This window comes from Engraulis encrasicolus, chromosome 11, assembly GCF_034702125.1.
Source record: "Engraulis encrasicolus isolate BLACKSEA-1 chromosome 11, IST_EnEncr_1.0, whole genome shotgun sequence".
Taxonomy (NCBI): Eukaryota; Metazoa; Chordata; class Actinopteri; order Clupeiformes; family Engraulidae; genus Engraulis; species Engraulis encrasicolus.
The window spans coordinates 12,276,225-12,295,008 of record NC_085867.1 but is presented as its reverse complement, the minus strand read 5'-3'; the positions used below and the strand labels follow the sequence as shown (position 1 = coordinate 12,295,008).

The 18,784-nt window shown below is 45.1% G+C and overlaps 1 protein-coding gene across 1 annotated transcript in view; it reads left to right on the top strand.

Moving 5' to 3' along the window:
• Positions 1–18,784, top strand: part of LOC134457886 (sodium- and chloride-dependent glycine transporter 2-like) — a 28,841-nt gene that overhangs the window by 5,836 nt on the left and 4,221 nt on the right. The window contains exons 3-10 of the mRNA XM_063209891.1: positions 705–915; positions 1,841–1,973; positions 5,315–5,449; positions 6,736–6,839; positions 7,672–7,796; positions 10,281–10,393; positions 15,941–16,081; positions 17,392–17,491. Of these exons, the coding sequence (XP_063065961.1) occupies positions 705–915; positions 1,841–1,973; positions 5,315–5,449; positions 6,736–6,839; positions 7,672–7,796; positions 10,281–10,393; positions 15,941–16,081; positions 17,392–17,491 (1,062 nt within the window). The remainder of the gene's footprint in view (positions 1–704; positions 916–1,840; positions 1,974–5,314; positions 5,450–6,735; positions 6,840–7,671; positions 7,797–10,280; positions 10,394–15,940; positions 16,082–17,391; positions 17,492–18,784) is intronic.

The window sequence follows — 18,784 nt, the reverse complement described above, 5'->3', positions numbered from 1 at the left end:
AAATATTTCAAACGACTGTACATTTATGTAACAGACCCCTGTGTCTTTACCTGGATTCATTTTGTTCATGAAAATGTAGTTTATTTTCAACAGAATTGGCAGTTTATTGCAGAGACATGTTTTAGCCGCTTTCTCAAGAATCAGTGATATAATACATATATAGGCCTACTTTGTAATATAGGCCTACATACACACTCCCCATCCACTGCCTTGAAACCCGTCATATAATATATAATATACAATATATAGGCCTACTTTGTAATATAGGTACATACACTCCCCATCCACTACCTTGACACCCGTCATACAGTGTATACCATAATATATAATATAATATACATACACACTCCCATCCACTGCCTTCAAACCCCTCATATAACCTCACAGTGTGTACAAAATATACATGCAGTACATGCTATAGTTATTTGTTCAAGTTATCTTAAGTTCAGTTTAATAACCATATTGTGTGCGTGTATTTTTTCTTTTACTATATACAAATATACTTGATATCATTTTATTTTGCTGTGAGTCATTGGTGTATATCTTCTACTGTAAAACCTTTACTCTTTCTCTGTCTCTCTCTCTTTGTGTGTCTGTCTGTGTCTATGTCTATGTCTATGTCTTTCTCTCTCTCTCTCTCTCTCTCTCTCTCTCTCTCTCTCTCTCTCTCTCTCTCTCTCTCTCTCTCTCTCTCTGTATTGCAGGAGTTGGTCTGGGAACGGTGGTGGTGTCCTTCATCTTCATCGGTTACTTCAATACCTTGATGAGTTGGATCCTCTTCTACCTCTTCAGCTCCCTCAGCCCCACTCTGCCCTGGCAGTCATGCAATAACACCTGGAACATCCCAGACACCTGCTCTGTGGCCTACAACATCAATGACACGGGAAAGGAGTCAGCCAGCCAGCAGTTTTTCAAGTAAGTAGCCTAAGTACAGTAATAATTCAGCAGATGCTTACAGTGTTAGTATTAGCCTGATTATCATCGACTTTCAAATCTCTTCGAGACTTGGTCGGATCAAGAGCATAACAATTAACATTTCCCAAACCGCATGTTTGACAAGCCTCCCTTGGTTTGCGAATGGTTGTTTGCTTCCTGACAAAGTGGGAGGAGTTCCCATTTCTTTCGGGAGTTCAGAAAGTACTTGCATTGCTCTTGACCTGACAAGTTGCAATGCTGAAGGTGTTGCGTCACTAGTAGCGCGTTCAGGTCGACTGAGAACCGTGCTGGAGCCCGTTCCCGCACCTAATCGCGAACCGGCCGTCGTGTTCACGCCACAGATATTTGCATTCGCGAACCGGAACGTTGGTTCGCAATGCGAACCGCAAAATACTAGTTTTTTCTCTGCGAACCGTGACAATAGCGTGGCCGTCATTAGGTTCATCCGGGTAACACAGTCACGTGCGTAATAAATTCAGAGCCCGGTATGAACACGGGCAGTTGGCAGATAAACACTTTAGTGCCGAACAGAACTAGTGCGGGCACCTGCACCGGCTCCGTTCTGGTCGGCCTGAAAGCCCTATAGGAGGGCACGGCCTGGCTAGTGGTGTATATGGCATTGAAACACTGTGATTGTGGCCCTACCGTACCCTGGCGCTAATGGTAGGGCACTCGTCTGCTAGCCTACGTGGCTAACTGGCCCGGGTCCTTTGCCGACCCTTCCCCGTCTCTCTCTCCCAAAAAAACAATTTTTTTTTTTTTTTTTTTTTTAAAGAAACACTGTGATTGTGTGTGTGTGTGTGTGTGTGTGTGTGTGTGTGTGTGTGTGTGTGTGTGTGTGTGTGTGTGTGTGTGTGTGTGTGTGTGTGTGTGTGTGTGTGCGTGCGCGCGCGCGCGTGTGCAGGTACAGACTTCTGGAGATCTCTGAGGGAATTGAAGACATGGGAGGTGTTCGGTGGGAGCTGCTGGGCTGCCTGGCTCTCGCCGGGGTTTTGGAATATTTAAGCATCTTCAAAGGAGTGCAGCTCACAGGGAAGGTATGTTTAACCAAGGCATGATGAGCAGGGCTGGGCTGGGCTGGGGGAGAAATAGGGGCCGGGCACTTTTGGCTGAGATGGGCCCCTCATATTTAGCGGCGCAGAACTGACTCACCGGTGGGCCCCTCACCCTCGTGGGCCCCTATTTTCAGAATTGTTAAAAAAAATGAAAGATTCTGAAAATAGGGGCCCACGAGGGTGCGGGGCCCACCTGGAAATGCCCGCTATGCCAGATGGCCAGTCCAGCCCTGCTGAGGCATCATGAGGTCTTACTACATGTGACATTTTACCGGTTTAACTGGTGACGGCCACATTATTTACATTTTTTGTAACAAAGAGCGTGTTCCATTCTTCACACTCTGCACTGTGTACTGTGATACAGTGCACTTTCCACCCTCAACTTAGCGGCTAAATTTGAGGGTGAAGTGCGTGTCATCAGAGTTTACCAACCGCCAATATACAATTCATCACGGAAGACACTGTTCCTTATGTTGACAATTTTAGTTCGCAAGAAAGTTTTAGAAAGTTACCCCTTTCTCTTATACACATGGCTATTGTCTTTGGGATCAAAACTATGCTGTCATCACAGAGATTCGGCAGTTTGACCAATCTGGCACTCAACCAGAGAGGAAACTACGTAACAAACATGGCGGCCGTTGAGTGCGAAAAGTGTACATAACTCCACACTTCAAAAAACGGTCGGTTTGAGGGCGTTATCCGGGTAGTTTACAGTACACTTCACCGCCGCGATTAGAAATGGAACCGCCCTGCATACCCAAACACAGTGCGGGAAGGGCGGAAAGTACGAACATTGGAACAGCCTGAAATACCTGTTTTTTCAATAGCATGCTTGACCTCATTGTCAAGCTAGCCATGCTAGCCATCACGACTTCAAAGCATTTGGTCTGGTCCGCACTCGTTGTCAACCCATGTCAAAGGGAGATGTAAAGGGTGTGTCTTTCTAGAGCCCTATTTGGACGGGACCTGGGGGAGAGTAATACAGGGTTCGTACAGTCATGGAAAACCTGGAAAAGTTATGGAATTTAAAAATTCACATTTCCAGGCCTGGATAAGTTATGGAAAACATTTTTTTGGTCAGACGTTTTGGAAAAGTCATGGGAAAAAACTGGTGAAAAAGTGTATGAACCCTGGTAATAATAACCGGGATATTTAGTCCTGTCTGAACGCGCCATGTCTGAAGACAGTCGTACATTTCGGCGAGAGTTTCACCACCTGTGAAATGGTCCAGAGAATGTAATACCAATCTCGCCTGAATGCGATCCTGTAAACATGAAATGCACATAGTCACTATTTCCCGATGTCAAGTGTATGAGCCTTGAAAGTGTGTCAGCCTTATTAGTCACACCCAGTGATTGGATACTCCGCAGAGTTCACCAAAGAGTATCCAAAGACTGGACGTGATTACGAAGGCTGATACACTTCGAAGGACACACACTAGACTTTGGGAAATGCACATTTTATCTAATCACTCTGGGCTTGGTGACTTGATTCCACCTCTGCTCGAAGCTCTGGCTTCAGGCTGGTGTTTTTGGCCATAGATGTGTAGGCCCACCTAAGGTTCATGCTATTGCCTTTTCAATAATAGTTACAATTAAAGCCGGGCATACACTGTGCGATATTTTCACTCGTGGGTCTTAAGCTTCTGCTCACACTGCACGATGGAATTGCACTGTTTAAAAGTTCACAACTCACGACTCACGTCCTCACACTACACGAGCCGACAGTCGGATGCGAGCGAAATGCTTCCACCGTACGACGCGACAGGCATGTTTCCTCGGTCTGCAGAGGAGGGAACATGCGCACCTGAGGTGGAGATGAGGTCGCACTCAAAAGCGAATCGCACGGCCCTATTCATTTGTGCATGTGAAGTGTCAAATCGGGTCGTAGCACTGCTTTAACTCTGCGATTTACGCACGAGCCACGACCAGAATTTCAAACCGTTTTGATTTTCTTGCGACCCTGCGATTGCACGATCGTGAGGCGAAATCGCTTGTCGTTACCCCATGTACACTGCACGATGCGAGACTCACGATTGACCTGCGATTGAGCAAGAAATCGGCCCGACTCTTAAAAAGTTGTGCGAGTGCCAAATCGGGGCAAAAGTCGCAGTGTAAGCCCAGCTTTAGTTGTTCATCTTGTTCATCACTTATAAAACATTCTATAAACTTTGTGCAGCATCAGTGTTGCCAGATTGGGCGGGTGCCTGCCCAATTGGGCTACTTGGGATTACCGTCTGCGGGGAATAACGAGGAAAATTGGCCATTTGGCGTTTTTGTCAGCCGTTTTGGGCCCATAGAAGTCAATGTAATTTGTTGAATTTGGGCGGAATTTAGGGCATTTTGGCGTTTTTTTGAGAACCTTTTGGGCGGGATTTGATCAGACACATCTGGCAACACTGCGCAGCATCACAGTTATGAACAGGCCCAGGCTATTGTCACCCCAACGCAGTGGCACTTTCTTACACCTCTGACATGACACTGAGGTGCTTTTGAAAACGTACAGGTACATTTCTTTCCTCCACGGCATGGTGTAGGCCTATACTTAAATGTGTTGTTCTGCTATACCCAGGGGGGTGGGAAACCTTTCTCATTCGAGGGGCCACTTCAAATTTCTACAAGGTCTATAAAGGTCCTCCAAGGGTGGTACTATGAACACAAACCAGGATTCCCCCCTGGACTTTAGGCCTTTATTGAAAGCAGCCACCTTTAAAACAGATCCCACCTTCTCTAGGTCCCGATTGCAAATGTAATTGCTAAGATTCCTTAACAAAATATGTCAATTTCAATGTTATGCAGCTTCACATGAGATATATGTCAGGGGCCGGATAAAACGTCCTCAAGGGCCGTAAATGGCTCTCAAGACATAGGTTCCCCACCCCTGCGCTATACTATCCTGTCCATTCTGCTGTTGTTCAAAGTCTCTGCACTACATTATACTACTTTATCACCCGGTGAGCAGACGGGACGTCCTCTGATTGGCTGAGCAGGTGTCCATTATTCCCCGAGAACAGGATACCTATGATGTCATGCGTGAGTCTAAGCTGCTTCGGCTGCGCCGCCAGGCTGTTAGAACGCTCCGCCTCGTCCATTATTTCCCTTGTTATCGGGACACCTTGTCGGCCGTTATTCCTTACGTATTCCCCTCCTTGACAGATCTACTTCACAGTTTGTATTTTCTTCACTTCACTGTGTTGCTGTTCTCTCACACCATCCTGCCTATTCTGCTGTTATTCACAGTCTCACTACGCCACTTAACTGCTCTATTTCCCTCCTCCACAGGTGAAGTAACTGTGTTTGACTCATTCATTCCCTCCATGGCAGGTAGTGTACTTCACTGCGCTGTTCCCCTACACCATCCTGTCCATCCTGCTGGTGTTCACGGCCAGACTGCCGGGCTCTGCAGACGGCGTCCTCTTCTTCCTCACGCCCAAGTGGCACAAACTACTGGAGATCCAGGTTGGTAAACAGCATCTCATTATCCACAGTGAAAGTAGCCTGGCTATGGCGACTACAAAGTTTTTCTGATCTTCTAGTCTGGCCGTGCTATGGTAATTGCAGAATTGTCAGAGGGCGGGCGAAATCCACCTATTTCAAAATACCTCTCTGTGTTACTGGTGCGAGCTACAATCAACAAGACCTCTCTTTCCTCTGACTTATCTACGGTACCAGCGGGCCAATGACTTTTAATTTTCTGCACTTCCAATGGGTCAATGGATCATGTTTCTCAAAAGTGCCATTAATAACCACTTAGCCACTTAAGCCGGGCATACACTGTGCGATATTTTCACTCGTGGGTATTAAGCTCCTGCTCACACTGCACGATGGAATTTCACTATTTAAAAGTTCATATCTCATGACTCACGTCCTTTCATTATACGAGCCGACAGTCAGATGCGAGCCAAATGCTTCCACTGTGCGACGCGACGGGCATGTTTCCCGGGTCTGCAGAGGAGGGAACATGCGCACCTGATTTCTTGCGATTGAGCAAGAAATCGGCCCGACTCCCAAAAAGTCGTGCGAGTGCCAAATCGTGGCAAAACTGGGGCAAAAGTCGCACAGTGTAAGCCCAGCTTTGGTTGTTCTGCAGTGGGTTGCACCTAACATGCAAGTCTCTGAAGTTTGGCAAGGCAAACCATCTACAATATTTCTCTGTGGGAAATGCTAAGGGCGTGTCTAGGTCATGTTCATAAAAGGCCTTGGTGGGTATGCTACTGTTTGACGCTTCAATCAAGTAGATCACCCATTTGTTCACTCACATATTAACAGAACTGGTGCACCATTGCCTTAAATAGGGCCCATTGAGCTGTTGAAATCGCTCAAAATTGATTGGTTCCCTTTTTCATGGGAATTTGAAAAGTTGTGTGTGTTACCTGGCCAAACTATGGTCTCGAAGAGGCTTGCAGTCGCGTAAACCAGGCTAAGTTGCACCAACTGATCCCCACGATGACTCACTAACGATTTAGCAATGCAATACTAGGCAATACCATTAATATAATAAAAAGCATTCAAAAACTCCCTCTTGACCCTGCCGTGGCTAACAGGTGGGGCACTTGTCTGCCATGGGGCCGACCCGGGTTCGATTCCCGGCTCGGGTTGTTTGCCAACCCCTCCACATTTCTCTCCCCATTCGCTGTCCACCTCTCAAACTGTCCTGTCAAATAAAGTTGTAAAAAGACAAAAAAAATCTTTAAAAAAAACCTCACTGCTTACAGTGTGTGTTTGTGTGTGTTTTTCTCTCTAAGGTTTGGATTGATGCACTCTCTCAAATCTTCTTCTCTATTGGTGTTGGATTTGGTGTCATGGTCTCCATGTCCAGCTACAACAACCGCAACTACAACATTCTGAGGTAGTCAATTTGCTTCATCGTTATTTTTTTTTTTTAAAACAAAGCAGCCATAATGGATGCACAATTAGCTACAATAGCTCCCTACTGTAGCAAATGCCTTATACCTATTGCCTTATACAGTACAGTAGCATTGCAATTTATGTCATTTCCTTGAATAGAGCAATTACAAAGAGTACAACACACATTTCAGTATTATTATTATGATTATTATTATTACATTATTATACACCCTTACCTGTCCCTTCACCTGCCCTCGAACAAGGCACCTAACCCTGCATTGCTGTAGGGCAGGGGTCCCCAACCTTTCTGGGTCTGAGGGCTACCAAGGGCTACCAGAGGGCTACTTTTGTTCAAAATCCTCTATTGATGTCTTGGTATCATTCTCAAATCACTATTATTGAATGATAATTTGCTTATAGGTTATAAAGAATAAATAATCTCATATTTAAATAAAGAAAAACATGAACTGTGACTAAAATCTGGTAGTCGTCACTGTTTACTAACATCCTTGGTGGGCACCTCAGAAGCTCCTGGAGGGCTACCTGGCGCCCGCGGGCACAACGTTGGTGACACCTGCTCTAGGGACTGTAACCAATATCCTGTAAATAACTGTAAGTCGATTTTGAAGTGTAATGTGATATAGGCCTAATGTAATTTTGATCTTTAAAAAAAATGCCACAGTAAAGTTAACTATTGTCAGTTAATTATCATACCTTAGAACTAAACTAGCCTTGCAGCTCCACCAGTAAAAGTCACTTTGTAGGCTATGAAACCCCTTTCATTCTTTCGTTCTTTCTTTATTAATTTCTTTCTTTCTTTATTTCTTCCATAGAGATTCTGTTATTGTGGCCTGTGCCAACTCGGCCACCAGTGTGTTTGCTGGTTTCGTGGTGTTCTCAGCCCTGGGGTCCATGGCCCATCAGCAGAACCTGACGGTTGATGCTCTGGCCGTTGGAGGTACAGTAACCCACAACGAGGCCTGTCACAACGGTGTGACGTGTGCCATGTGCATTACGCCCTTTTTGGGGGGAAAACATTGGGGGGAAAGCCAATGCAAGTCAATTGGTGGTGTTGGGAAAGAATAAACTAAAGGTAAGGACTTGTAGACTAGCATTATCACGCTCAACATGCCGAGAACGTGTTGCGTCTGTTCAAATAATATAGCCAAACAGCCGTGGCTGAAGCATGGACTGTGTTCATTTAGGCTAGCTGATGTAGCATGTAAGTTAATGAGACATTCGGTTGACGCACTGGCTGTTGGAGGTACAGTAACCCAATACTCAGGCCTGTCACAATCAGTTAAGCAAACTAGGCAATTGCTGAAAGGGAGGCCCTGCTGACTCGTTCTGTACTTGTATTTACCCAAATGACTGCTTGTTTTGTGAGTATGGCAGCATCAGAGATTCTTTAAGTATATAGAGATATGCCAATGTAATATGTTGCTATGGGCACCTAACATGACCAGGTTCTGGTCTGCCTAAAGGGGCGTGTCATAACACTACTACAATGAATAAAACTGTCCTTAGGTCTGCCTAAAGGGGGATTCCCCCCCTCCCCCTTGCAATAATAGAACCCGGAAACAATGGGCCAATGGAACCTCTCTCTCTCTACTCTCTCTGGCAGCATCTCCATAAAGTCAGTGACTGAAAAGTGCTACGATGCTGCTATGTAAATCTCTTGAGAAGAGACCCTCCCCTATACTCTATACTCCCCTAGACTAGCGTTGTCCACGCTCAACATGTCGAAAACGTGTTGTGTTGCCAGCTGTTCAAATAATAACAGCCGTGGCTGAAGCATGGACTGTGTGCATTTAGGCTAGCCTGTGTAGCATGTTAATCAATGAGACATTCGGTTTGATTTCCCCCATAAAGGGGCGTAACGCACATTTAGGAGCAAAGTACCCGGATGGCCGTTCATGAGTATAGTTTGAAGGAAGAGTGGAGGGAGTGCAAGGGCCCTAAGTTGCTCTATGCCCAGGGCCTCCCAAACACTACCTTGAAATGGCTAAACACATCGGCAAAAGATAGGCCTGTGAGACTTTACTACATTACTATACACACATATTTATATGTGAAAAAGAAGAAATGAGCCATATGAGTAAGCATACACCACATTCCATGTTCAATGTTTACACGCTGTGCTTGGAATGTGTATGTAAAATACAACAAATAGAAAAATGAGAAATGGACCACTTTTATGCAGCAGTGTAGCCCTTAATGGACTCCGTACCTCCAGTGGCACGCTGTAATAGTCATTGAAATGTAACTACCATAGCACTACAATACTATGCACCACGACTTGGTCATTACCATACTGGTAACAACAAAGTTATAAAACCGTGTCTTAAGGGGATATGCCATGTTAAACTTGCATTGACCATATGAAGAATCATTTTGTAAGTTCTATATAGATCTTTTTTTCACATAGATAGGCTTACACCTTAATTTCTCTTCAGGATTAATTAAAGGAGCACTTCTGCCAATTTCAATATGCTGTTGTATTGCTCACGCTATTTGACTTGTCAGTATCCGGTACTGAAGCTACCAGATCCAACACCAATTTGTTCAGTGCCGTGGTGGGCTAAGCAGGGGGAAATCAACTTGTGTTACGTGCACTCCGTATGATGTAATGTCCACACACTTAACTTTGGTCTTCATTTATTGGTCACCATATCACTGCAGACTCCAATAGTCTTTGTAGACCCCAATCTTTTAGGTGCAAGGTAAAGCAATCATCCAAAGTTAACAGAGTTTTGAGTTAGTCCATGCGATGTGCGAGAGTGCAGTGCGAAGTGCGGAACACAAAAGGATGGCCTTCCCCCATGCTCACCCCACGGCAAACTGAACTGACGCGCAGGTGCCAGGTAGGCACTAATTAAAGGGCTTCCAATTGCGCACCACACACGCCCAACGCCACACCCATGTCCACAATAATCAATAAACAAAAAACACAAATGAAAGTAAACCATTAACCATAAAGTTGAAAAGTCAAAAAATATAAAGAAAGTAATTATGGCTCCTACACCCGGTGATGCTGCATTTTTTGACTCAGCCCTTTCAGAGAACTGAGCTATTCTAATGGGGGCAGACTTTCTTTACATTAAAAACATTCTTTACATAGGCCTACTCCAAATATTATCCTAAAAGGTATCGCTGTTTGCTAATTGTCTACTGATGTTGCATAACCTTTTGGATGTTTTTGGGAATAAATGAAGATGTTTTTTGGAAATGTAAACAAACACCTGCCCCCATTACAATGACCAGGATCTTGGAAAAGGCTGAAAAAAAAAAAAATCAGGTACTGACAAGTCCAGGGTAGTGTGAGCATTACAACTGTGTGTCGAAATTGGCAGATGTTACCCTCTAAGTATCTCTGCACTCCACAACATATTGGTGTATGTTGTCTATAATATACTATGTTATTGCCTATCGGTGTGTCTAGGTCCAGGCCTGGCGTTTGTGGTGTATCCTGAGATCTTGTCGGCCATGCCTGTTCCACAGCTATGGGCTGTCCTCTTCTTCATCATGCTGCTCTGCCTGGGACTAGGCAGCCAGGTAACACACACACACATTTTATGTACTTTATTTGATTCCACATTACAAGTTAATATCGATAGGAACCAAATGCGATGAATAATCCAACAACTATTTGATCAATTAACATCTTGCTATGGGAGCATCATTAAGGGTACAGGAAGCATCTTCTCTTCCAGATGAACATGCTCCCTATTACAGCTGATATTGAGCAGTATTTAGCTAGCTGTCTGGACCTTCTTTTACTTAGTCCACTGATGTTAAGTCCACTGACCACCAGCCTATGCACATGGCCTAGACTGCCAAATACAAGAACAATGAGTACACATTTATAGCCACAGCTTTCAATGGCAGATGTTAGAGGATGGTATTTCAGTTTTTTTGTACAGAAGGATTCCTCCATGAATAGGTCAAAGGCACAGGCTACTTCAAAGAGTCTGACTATTTTTTCCTCTTGTGATATGCAAATGATGTCTGGTGTGTTGGGAATTCCTGAGAAGCAGTCTGTGGATGAGTTAAACCAGTGGGGCTTGACAGAGGTATGTTTATAAAGTTGTTCCTGAGGAGCACAGGGGATTTGGGCAGCGATGAGGTCCACCAGTCTGGCATGTCTGGCGGTATACAATCCTTTGTAAGAAGGGCAACTGTTCATGATGTGGGCTACAGACTCCAGATGTTGTGGTGGGTCATGTAACATGCATAAGGGGGAATGAATAGATGGAAACCAGAGGGAGAGGTTGTATTTTGTGGGGAGAACCTGTAGCCGTGCCTTTATACAGAAAATAAGAATCTCATCACTGATGGTGGCATTGCTGAATATGGCATGTGATGTTGAGTGGTCTGCACAGGTGAGTTTGGCTAGTTTTCCCTGGAGTTTAAGGCTGGACCAATACTCCATATTGCGTTCCCTTTGGATAGTCAACAGGGTTTGCCTAGATGTTGATGGTAACAGGAGATGGTTGTTGTTGTTGTGGTGCAACCTGGCTTGTACTGTGATTGATGGGTCATTCACCACTGCATCAGTGACCCCTACTGGTTGGTGGTTGGAGGTCCATTTTAATTCGGTGCCTGTTCTCCAGCACAAATCGTTCAGGTCAGGCCAGTCTGACGACACACCAAATCCCTGTGCCTGGGTATCCAGCTTGCCACTGCTCTTTCTTCTGAAACCCAGGAAACTGTCCTCACCACTGCCTGCACAGGCCACTTTGCGCTTCTTGAAGTCCAGCATCAGTGATGCTCTTGCCAGGTGTCTTACACTGTTGTCGTCGCAGTTGAGCATATTTATTAGGTGTGACTGCCTTGCGGCTGTGTACTCCCACAAACAGTTCGGAATGCCAAGCCCACCGTCCCGTTTTTTCTGGAAGATAAAACATCTTGTAGAATGTATATTGAGGCGCAGCCATTTCCGTACCACTTGTACAGTTTTATTGTCCATTGTGCGCAGATCTTTCTGTGGGATACGAACATTCGCAAAGAGATGTTGTACTTTGGCGAAGGCTATATCTCTTATTGCTTGGACTTTCAGAGTTGCTGGGAGAGGTGAAGTGTCAATTAGGTCCAGTCTGCTGGTGAACTGCTGAACCAAAGTGGTCACTTGTTGACTCCAATCTCCAGCGATGTTGAATTTATGCCCCAGGTAGGTGTAATTTTCATGTTTGGCATACACTCTGAGTGGCTGACCTAAGATGGTGAGGGAAGGAGGCTGGTCAGTCTTGGATCTATACCAGCTGTTGCCCCCGCTTCTCCTCTCCCAAAACACTGCACATTTACTTTGTTTTACTTGCAGCCCAGACCAGGTGAGGAAGCTGTCGGTGCAAGTCAGCATGTTTTTATGACTCCTTCATCACGGGAGGCCATGACAACATCGTCAGCATAGCCCTGGACTGGGTTTGGTGACAACACATGGGGTGGGGCATCAGTGCACAACCATTTCAGCCACTGATTAATGGCAATGATAAAGTTCACTGCACTCCATGGGCAACCAGTTTTAATTCCCACTTTCAGTTTGACAGGCGGGGTGAGATGTTTACCACAGATCACTTGCAGATGGGAATTACTTTATACATCTTTTACAATATCACAGTAGGTCTTTGGCAGGTGTATGTCCTCCAGTGAACTCAACATGACTTCATGAGGCAGTGTACCAAATGCATCCCTGAAGTCTAAAAATACCACAAATAATTTGGCAAAGTCATGCTTGAAGTCATCAATAGCCGTCTTTAAACAAAAAACATGTTCATTCATGCCTTGACGTTCAATATAGGCCTTTTGTTTACTTGATAAAGTTCCTGTGTCAACAAGCCATGGTAATATACCAGTCCCACCAGGAAATCGCGGGCATTTTCTCAAAAAATCGCGGTCGGAATTGCCAGATGGTGCACGAGGATTTCCAGAAAATCGCTTTAAAAGTTGCGGGGCTTTTTACTGTGTTGTTGCGATTTTGTTGCGGCATGAAGTGAAAGGTGCGATTTTTGTTGCGATTTTTAATGTGTTTCCCCACGCTTGAAAGTAAAGGACACTGCCACATTCCAGTCCTCTGGTGTATATTATTTCCATTTTTATATTAAAATGTTGGTCCTTAAGCAAAGCAGGGAAGTGGCCAGGGCGAGTTTTTAGCCAGAATGTCGTCGTGAAAAGTTCCATCTCTTGCATGCTGCCATTACGACACCCTTCATTACAATGCTGTTTGTGGCCGTTTGACTCTGTTTTAAATGTAATTACCGTTTCAAATTGTAAGCATACAAACTTCGTATCATGTCGATATCCATTCCTGATTTAAACAGTGGTAATTAACTAAAGTAGGCGGGCGGAATTGGGCATGTCCACCCAGTTGAAGAGGGTGCGTGACAGGACCTCTTGTGACTGAAATCCTGGTTAATGTGAGTTGTCTGCTACACATAGCCTGCCTGTGTCGGCGTTTAATTTTCAAGCTTGTCAAAAGCAACACAAATAAAAGCAGAGGGAGGGGTCGCTTTCGAAAGAAGGCATAAGCCTAAGGGGTCTTACACACCAAGGCGGTAAAGCGTCGCGGAACGGCCGCGTTTTTTTACCGGCGTCGGTGAAAATACATTGAAACCTATCTGTCCTTACACTCCAACCGGCGGTAGTCGGGCGTCAGCGGCGCGGGAGCCGGCTCCGCGCCGCGCTGCATTTGGAAAATAGAACTCCAGCGTATTTTTCACGCCGGCAACCGGCGGTGTCTCATTCAAATGAATGGCAAAGTAGCACGCTAGCTTTAGCTGTGGGGAGGGTTTTGAACAGGACTGGCCGCGCACGCCGACGCTGTCAGTGTGCAAGGCAGAGAAAAGCACGCCGGCCAAAACTAAGCAGAAAGACCGCGTCCGTCCTGCGACCGTTCCGTTCCGCCTTGGTATGTTTTGGCCCTAAGCCGGCTAAAGCGTCGCGGAACGGCCGCGTTTTTTACCGGCGTCGGTGAAAATACATTGAAACCTATCTGTCCTTACACACCAACCGGCAGTAGTCGAGCGTAAGCGGCGCTGGAGCCGGCTCCGCGCCGCGCTGCATTTGGAAAATAGAACTCGAGCGTATTTTTCACGCCGGCGACCGGCGGTGTCTCATTCAAATGCATGGCAAAGTAGCATGCTAGCTTTAGCTGTGGGGAGGGTTTTGAACAGGACTGGCCGCGCACGCCGACGCTGTCAGTGACCACGAAACACGGGCAATAACGTGAATTCACCACGTCCTTGTACATTCTGCCTAGAATTTCCCCCAGAATTTCCCACATTTTTTTCGTGAAGACTTTACGACAGACGCGAGATACGGTTGGTCAGTGTGCAAGGCAGAGAAAAGCACGCTGGCCAAAACTAAGCATGAAGACCGCATCCGTCCTGCGACCGCTCCGTTCCGCCTTGGTATGTTTTGGCCCTTACTCCCACAGCTTTCCAACGTGTCTGCTCTGGTTTTATTCATTTTCAGTGGTCCTTGCCCGTCTGACCGCGCCAGGTTAAACGAAAGAGATTTGACGACACGGTCACCACTGTCACCAAGTGCTCGTATCCAGCCATAGCCCAATTTGCGCGAAAGATATTAGGCTACAACTATATCGGCCAGGCACGCACGCAGCATTCACAATGAAGGATGGAAATTACTCCTTTGTTGTGGACAAGGCATTTGCGCATCTCAATTCGGATGGAGGGAAAATGTTGCCTTCTGTAGCCTATGCGCACAAGTCAAACACCAGAGTGGTCCAGCAGGTGAACCGCTTTAGAAAAAAAAACACATCTTGTTTTAGGCCCTATACTTGGCGTAATGTAGGCCCTAGATGACTGTCATGAAGTGTTAATTATATATTTATGTAGGCCTAGCACATTTTAAAAATGTAGGCCTATTATGCCAGACTACATTTTCCCTCCTGTCACCATGCGAGCAGACGCGCATGCGAGAACATGGCGTTTCCTACATTCGTATTTATTAGCTTTTCCCCCCTCACCAACAACTTTGTACATGCATAGTAAAGTGCTGGGACTGATTGCTAGGTTACTTTTTTATAGTATTTTTTTATTGTATTATCCTTTTTGAAAGGAAGTTTGTCGACGTCAGTGAAGTCAGCGCAACATGGATTGGTTCAAATTGTTCAAAGTTGCGGGAAATCGCGGTGATTGGTTAAAGTTGCGCTCTCGCGCAGAATTCGCGGGAATTCATGGAAGTTGCGAAAAACGTCGCGATCGCAACATCGCGATTTCCTGGGGGGACTGAATATACACACACACACGCACACACACGCACACACACACACACACACACACACACACACTACTGTGCAGTGCACTGTGTACATATTTTACAGTGTACTGATATTTACAGTGTACTGAGGACCCAAATCCACCCAACCCACCCCCTTACCCGGGCCCAGTACCACTGACCCCTTTGTCCCCCCTGCACACACACACACACACTCACACACTTGCAAGCACGCAGGCATGCACGCACGTGCAATGCACTGCAATGCACGAACACAACGGGCGTGGAAGTACAAAGGGGTTTGTTGTCTCGGGCCCAGGGAGGGATGCACCCCAGGGGTGCATTTCTCAAAAGAGAAGTTGTTAGCCTGTTAGCAACTTCGGTAGTTGCCAATGGGAAAATGCATGGAAAACAACAAAGTAGCTAATGTAGTAAGCAACTTTGGTTTCGAGAAATCCACCCCAGAATTGTGTACCTGTCACACTGTACTATGTGTTGGGGAGCGGGACTTTTCGTATGCCTTTGTCCTGGGCAGGGCCAAAGCTGTCAGAGGCCCAGCATGGGTCCACACCATTGACAGTAAGGACCACACACATCCTTTATACAATTCAGAAAAATTACTAAGGCATGAAATGCGTACTGGAAAGGAATTTGCTGAATTCCTTGAGTGGAATGTGAAGTCTCTACTGTATGGTGTTATTTCTTACTTTGTTTAGTGTAACGTGTTTAGTGGAAATCATCAGTGTGTCATCAAATGCAGTGTTAATTCAACCCTTATAGAGTATTCTGGGACCAAATATGCTCAGGAAGATTTTAAATGGACTCTTTTAGTGTTGAATGAACACTGCGTTTTGTTTTATTGTGTAGTTTTCCCACTTGGAGCTGGTGGGATCGTGTGTGTTGGAGACTCTGGGCCCAAAGCTGCCTCCAGGCCTGAGGAGGAAGGAGATTCTGCTCGTTCCCGTCTGCATAGCTAGCTTCCTGGTGGGCCTTCCCTGTGTCTTCCAGGTAACACAATCAAGTGCAAGAGAAGTCCCCCACATTGCCCACTCCACCTACAGTAGCCAGGCCGTGCCCTCCAAGTGGCGCAACACCATCAGTGTTGCCACTAGTAAGGTCAAGAGCAATGCGAGTACTTTCTGAGCTGCCGGGAAAAAAAAATTGGAACTCCTCCCACTTTGTCGGGAAGCAAACAACCATAAGGAAACCAAGGGAGGCTTGTCAATCATGGGAAATGTTAATTGTTATGCTCTTGGCCAGACCAAGTCTCGAAGAGATTTGAAGGTTGATGATAATCAGGCTACATTCCACCAGCAAGTTAACTTTAATTCATTCGGCCCATCTGACCTTCTTCAGGTGACGATATATAAAATACATTCTATTCTATATTCTATTCTAAAATGCAGTTCACCATATTGCATAACACTTAGCTGATGCTTTCTTTCTTAATCCAAAGCGACTTACGCTAATGTACTGCAGGGTATTGGTTACAGTGCTTGGAGCAGTGTGGGGTTAGGTACCTTGCTCAAGGGCTCCACAGCCATGGTGTGTGGTGGGGCGTGGTAAGGGTAAGATTTGAACCTGCAATCCTCTGATTCAAAGCTTAACGACTAGGTCAGGCTGACTGCCCCTATCCATATCCCATGCCACCCTATCCTATTGCAGAACATTGCATCACACCATTGCGTCACACCTTGAGAAAATCATATCACATCCATGTTTCCATACATCACATCACACCTTGATATCACATCCTATCACATCCATGTTTCCACACCATCACATCACACCTTGATATCACATTAGGGATGCAAGTTATCGATTAATTCATTAATCGTTAGTTGATAGCCTTATCGATCGACTTACGATTAATTGATAAGAGGCGTTTTTCCCCCGAAATCTCAATGTTTCTCAAAAAAAAAAACCTAAATCTCAAAATTTTAATATGAAATTGAGATAAAAATCCTAAATTTAAATCAATTCTTTTTAAATTCTTTAATCCAAAGGTGATTTAAATATTCCCAGTATTCACAGCTCTCTTCACACACACTCTTTACATGTCCATTTCACCTGGGTCTCTTGTCAGTTGAATTGTCGATTAATTGCGATTAATGTTTTTTAATCGATTAATGCATTGATCGATTAAAGTCGATTAATCAATTAATCGTTTGCATCCCTATATCACATCGTATCACATCCATGTGTTTCCACACTACACACCAGCACATCACACCTTGATATCACATCATATCACATCCATGTTTCCACACATCACATCATCACATCATCACATCCATATGTGTCTCCTCTCCCCACAGGGCGGGGTCTACATGTTCCAGCTGATGGATCACTACACCACAGTGGTGTCCGTGCTGGTGATGGCCGTGCTGGAGATTGCTGCCATCAGCTGGATATTAGGTGGTACTGCGCCACATGTAACACTGGTGCAACTTTTTCCACAATTTTACTGTAGAAGCTCCAGAGGTGTATAAAGTCGAAGTTGAAGTATTCTTTTTTGGGGGGGGGATTGTATGCCTTTATTTATGACAGGACAGTGTGAGAGTGAGACAGAACATGAGTGGGGAGAGAGAGATGGGGAAGGATCCGCAAAGGACCTCATGCTGGAGTGCACAGGCAGCAGTGCAGTGCCCCACCGGTTGACCCGGGGCAGGGCCGTTGAAGTATTCTTACTGATGTCATGGAGTGCATTCCAATATGCGACCTTACATCCTCCACTTGTGCTTGTGGCCTCCCCCGCCTCCTAGCCCCTCCTCTGTGGAGAAAACAAATAAGTTTCCCAGCTGTCAGCCTAGCCAAACCAACTTTTGGTAGACTGTTTTTCATTCACCAACCAGTTTGCAAATGAGAAAATGACTTTACAATTGAGCTTTTGTGAGATATTCAAATATAATGCTGTTGTCAGTGATGTCATCATGACATATTACTTTCTGGTATGAGACCGCAAGCACAAGTGGAGGACGGAAGGTTGCATATTGGAACGCACACATGGTGTCCTCAAGTCCTTCTTTTATATAAACCTATTTATGGTCAAATTACCATATTTTATCTTGGGGTAGGTGTTCTTCAAAATAATTTCAATTTCCTGAACTGCATGCAAGAATGTCCTTAAAGGCAGAAGGCATGGTTTTAGACATTTTAGACCACAGCAGATTTTAATGAGAGCAAATTCCTCAACCTCCTCATCTGCTCCTAACCCACATGAAAGCAGTATGCACAGTAGTTGACATACGCACTAAAACAGGGAATGTTCAGCAGTCACTGCATGCAAGCAGAAAAGTTAATTAGCCAATTACAGTGGTATACCGTACGTGTACTGTACACAAGCACTCCATACAAAATGTCTTTAAGGCTCCTACAGAGGGAAAATGGTTTTTTCACATACGTATACAGTTTTTCTCAGCTGCTTAGGCACAACATTTTTGTCCATGGCACTATTTGTAAACCCTTCCCCAACATAATTGTCATATTTCACAACATCCTCTGAACTTAGCAAAACTCAGCTTTAGGCCTTTTCACAAATCAATACACACAATTATCTGCCTCTATACAGGTTTTTACTAACATGACAGGAGGTGTGTGGTACTATAATGGACGGGCACATGGTTTTGAAATGTTTTTTTTTTTTTAAACATACTGAAAACTGTGTTTGATTGAGAATCTGAAAATCTGTTTTGCATTTTGTGTGAGCGG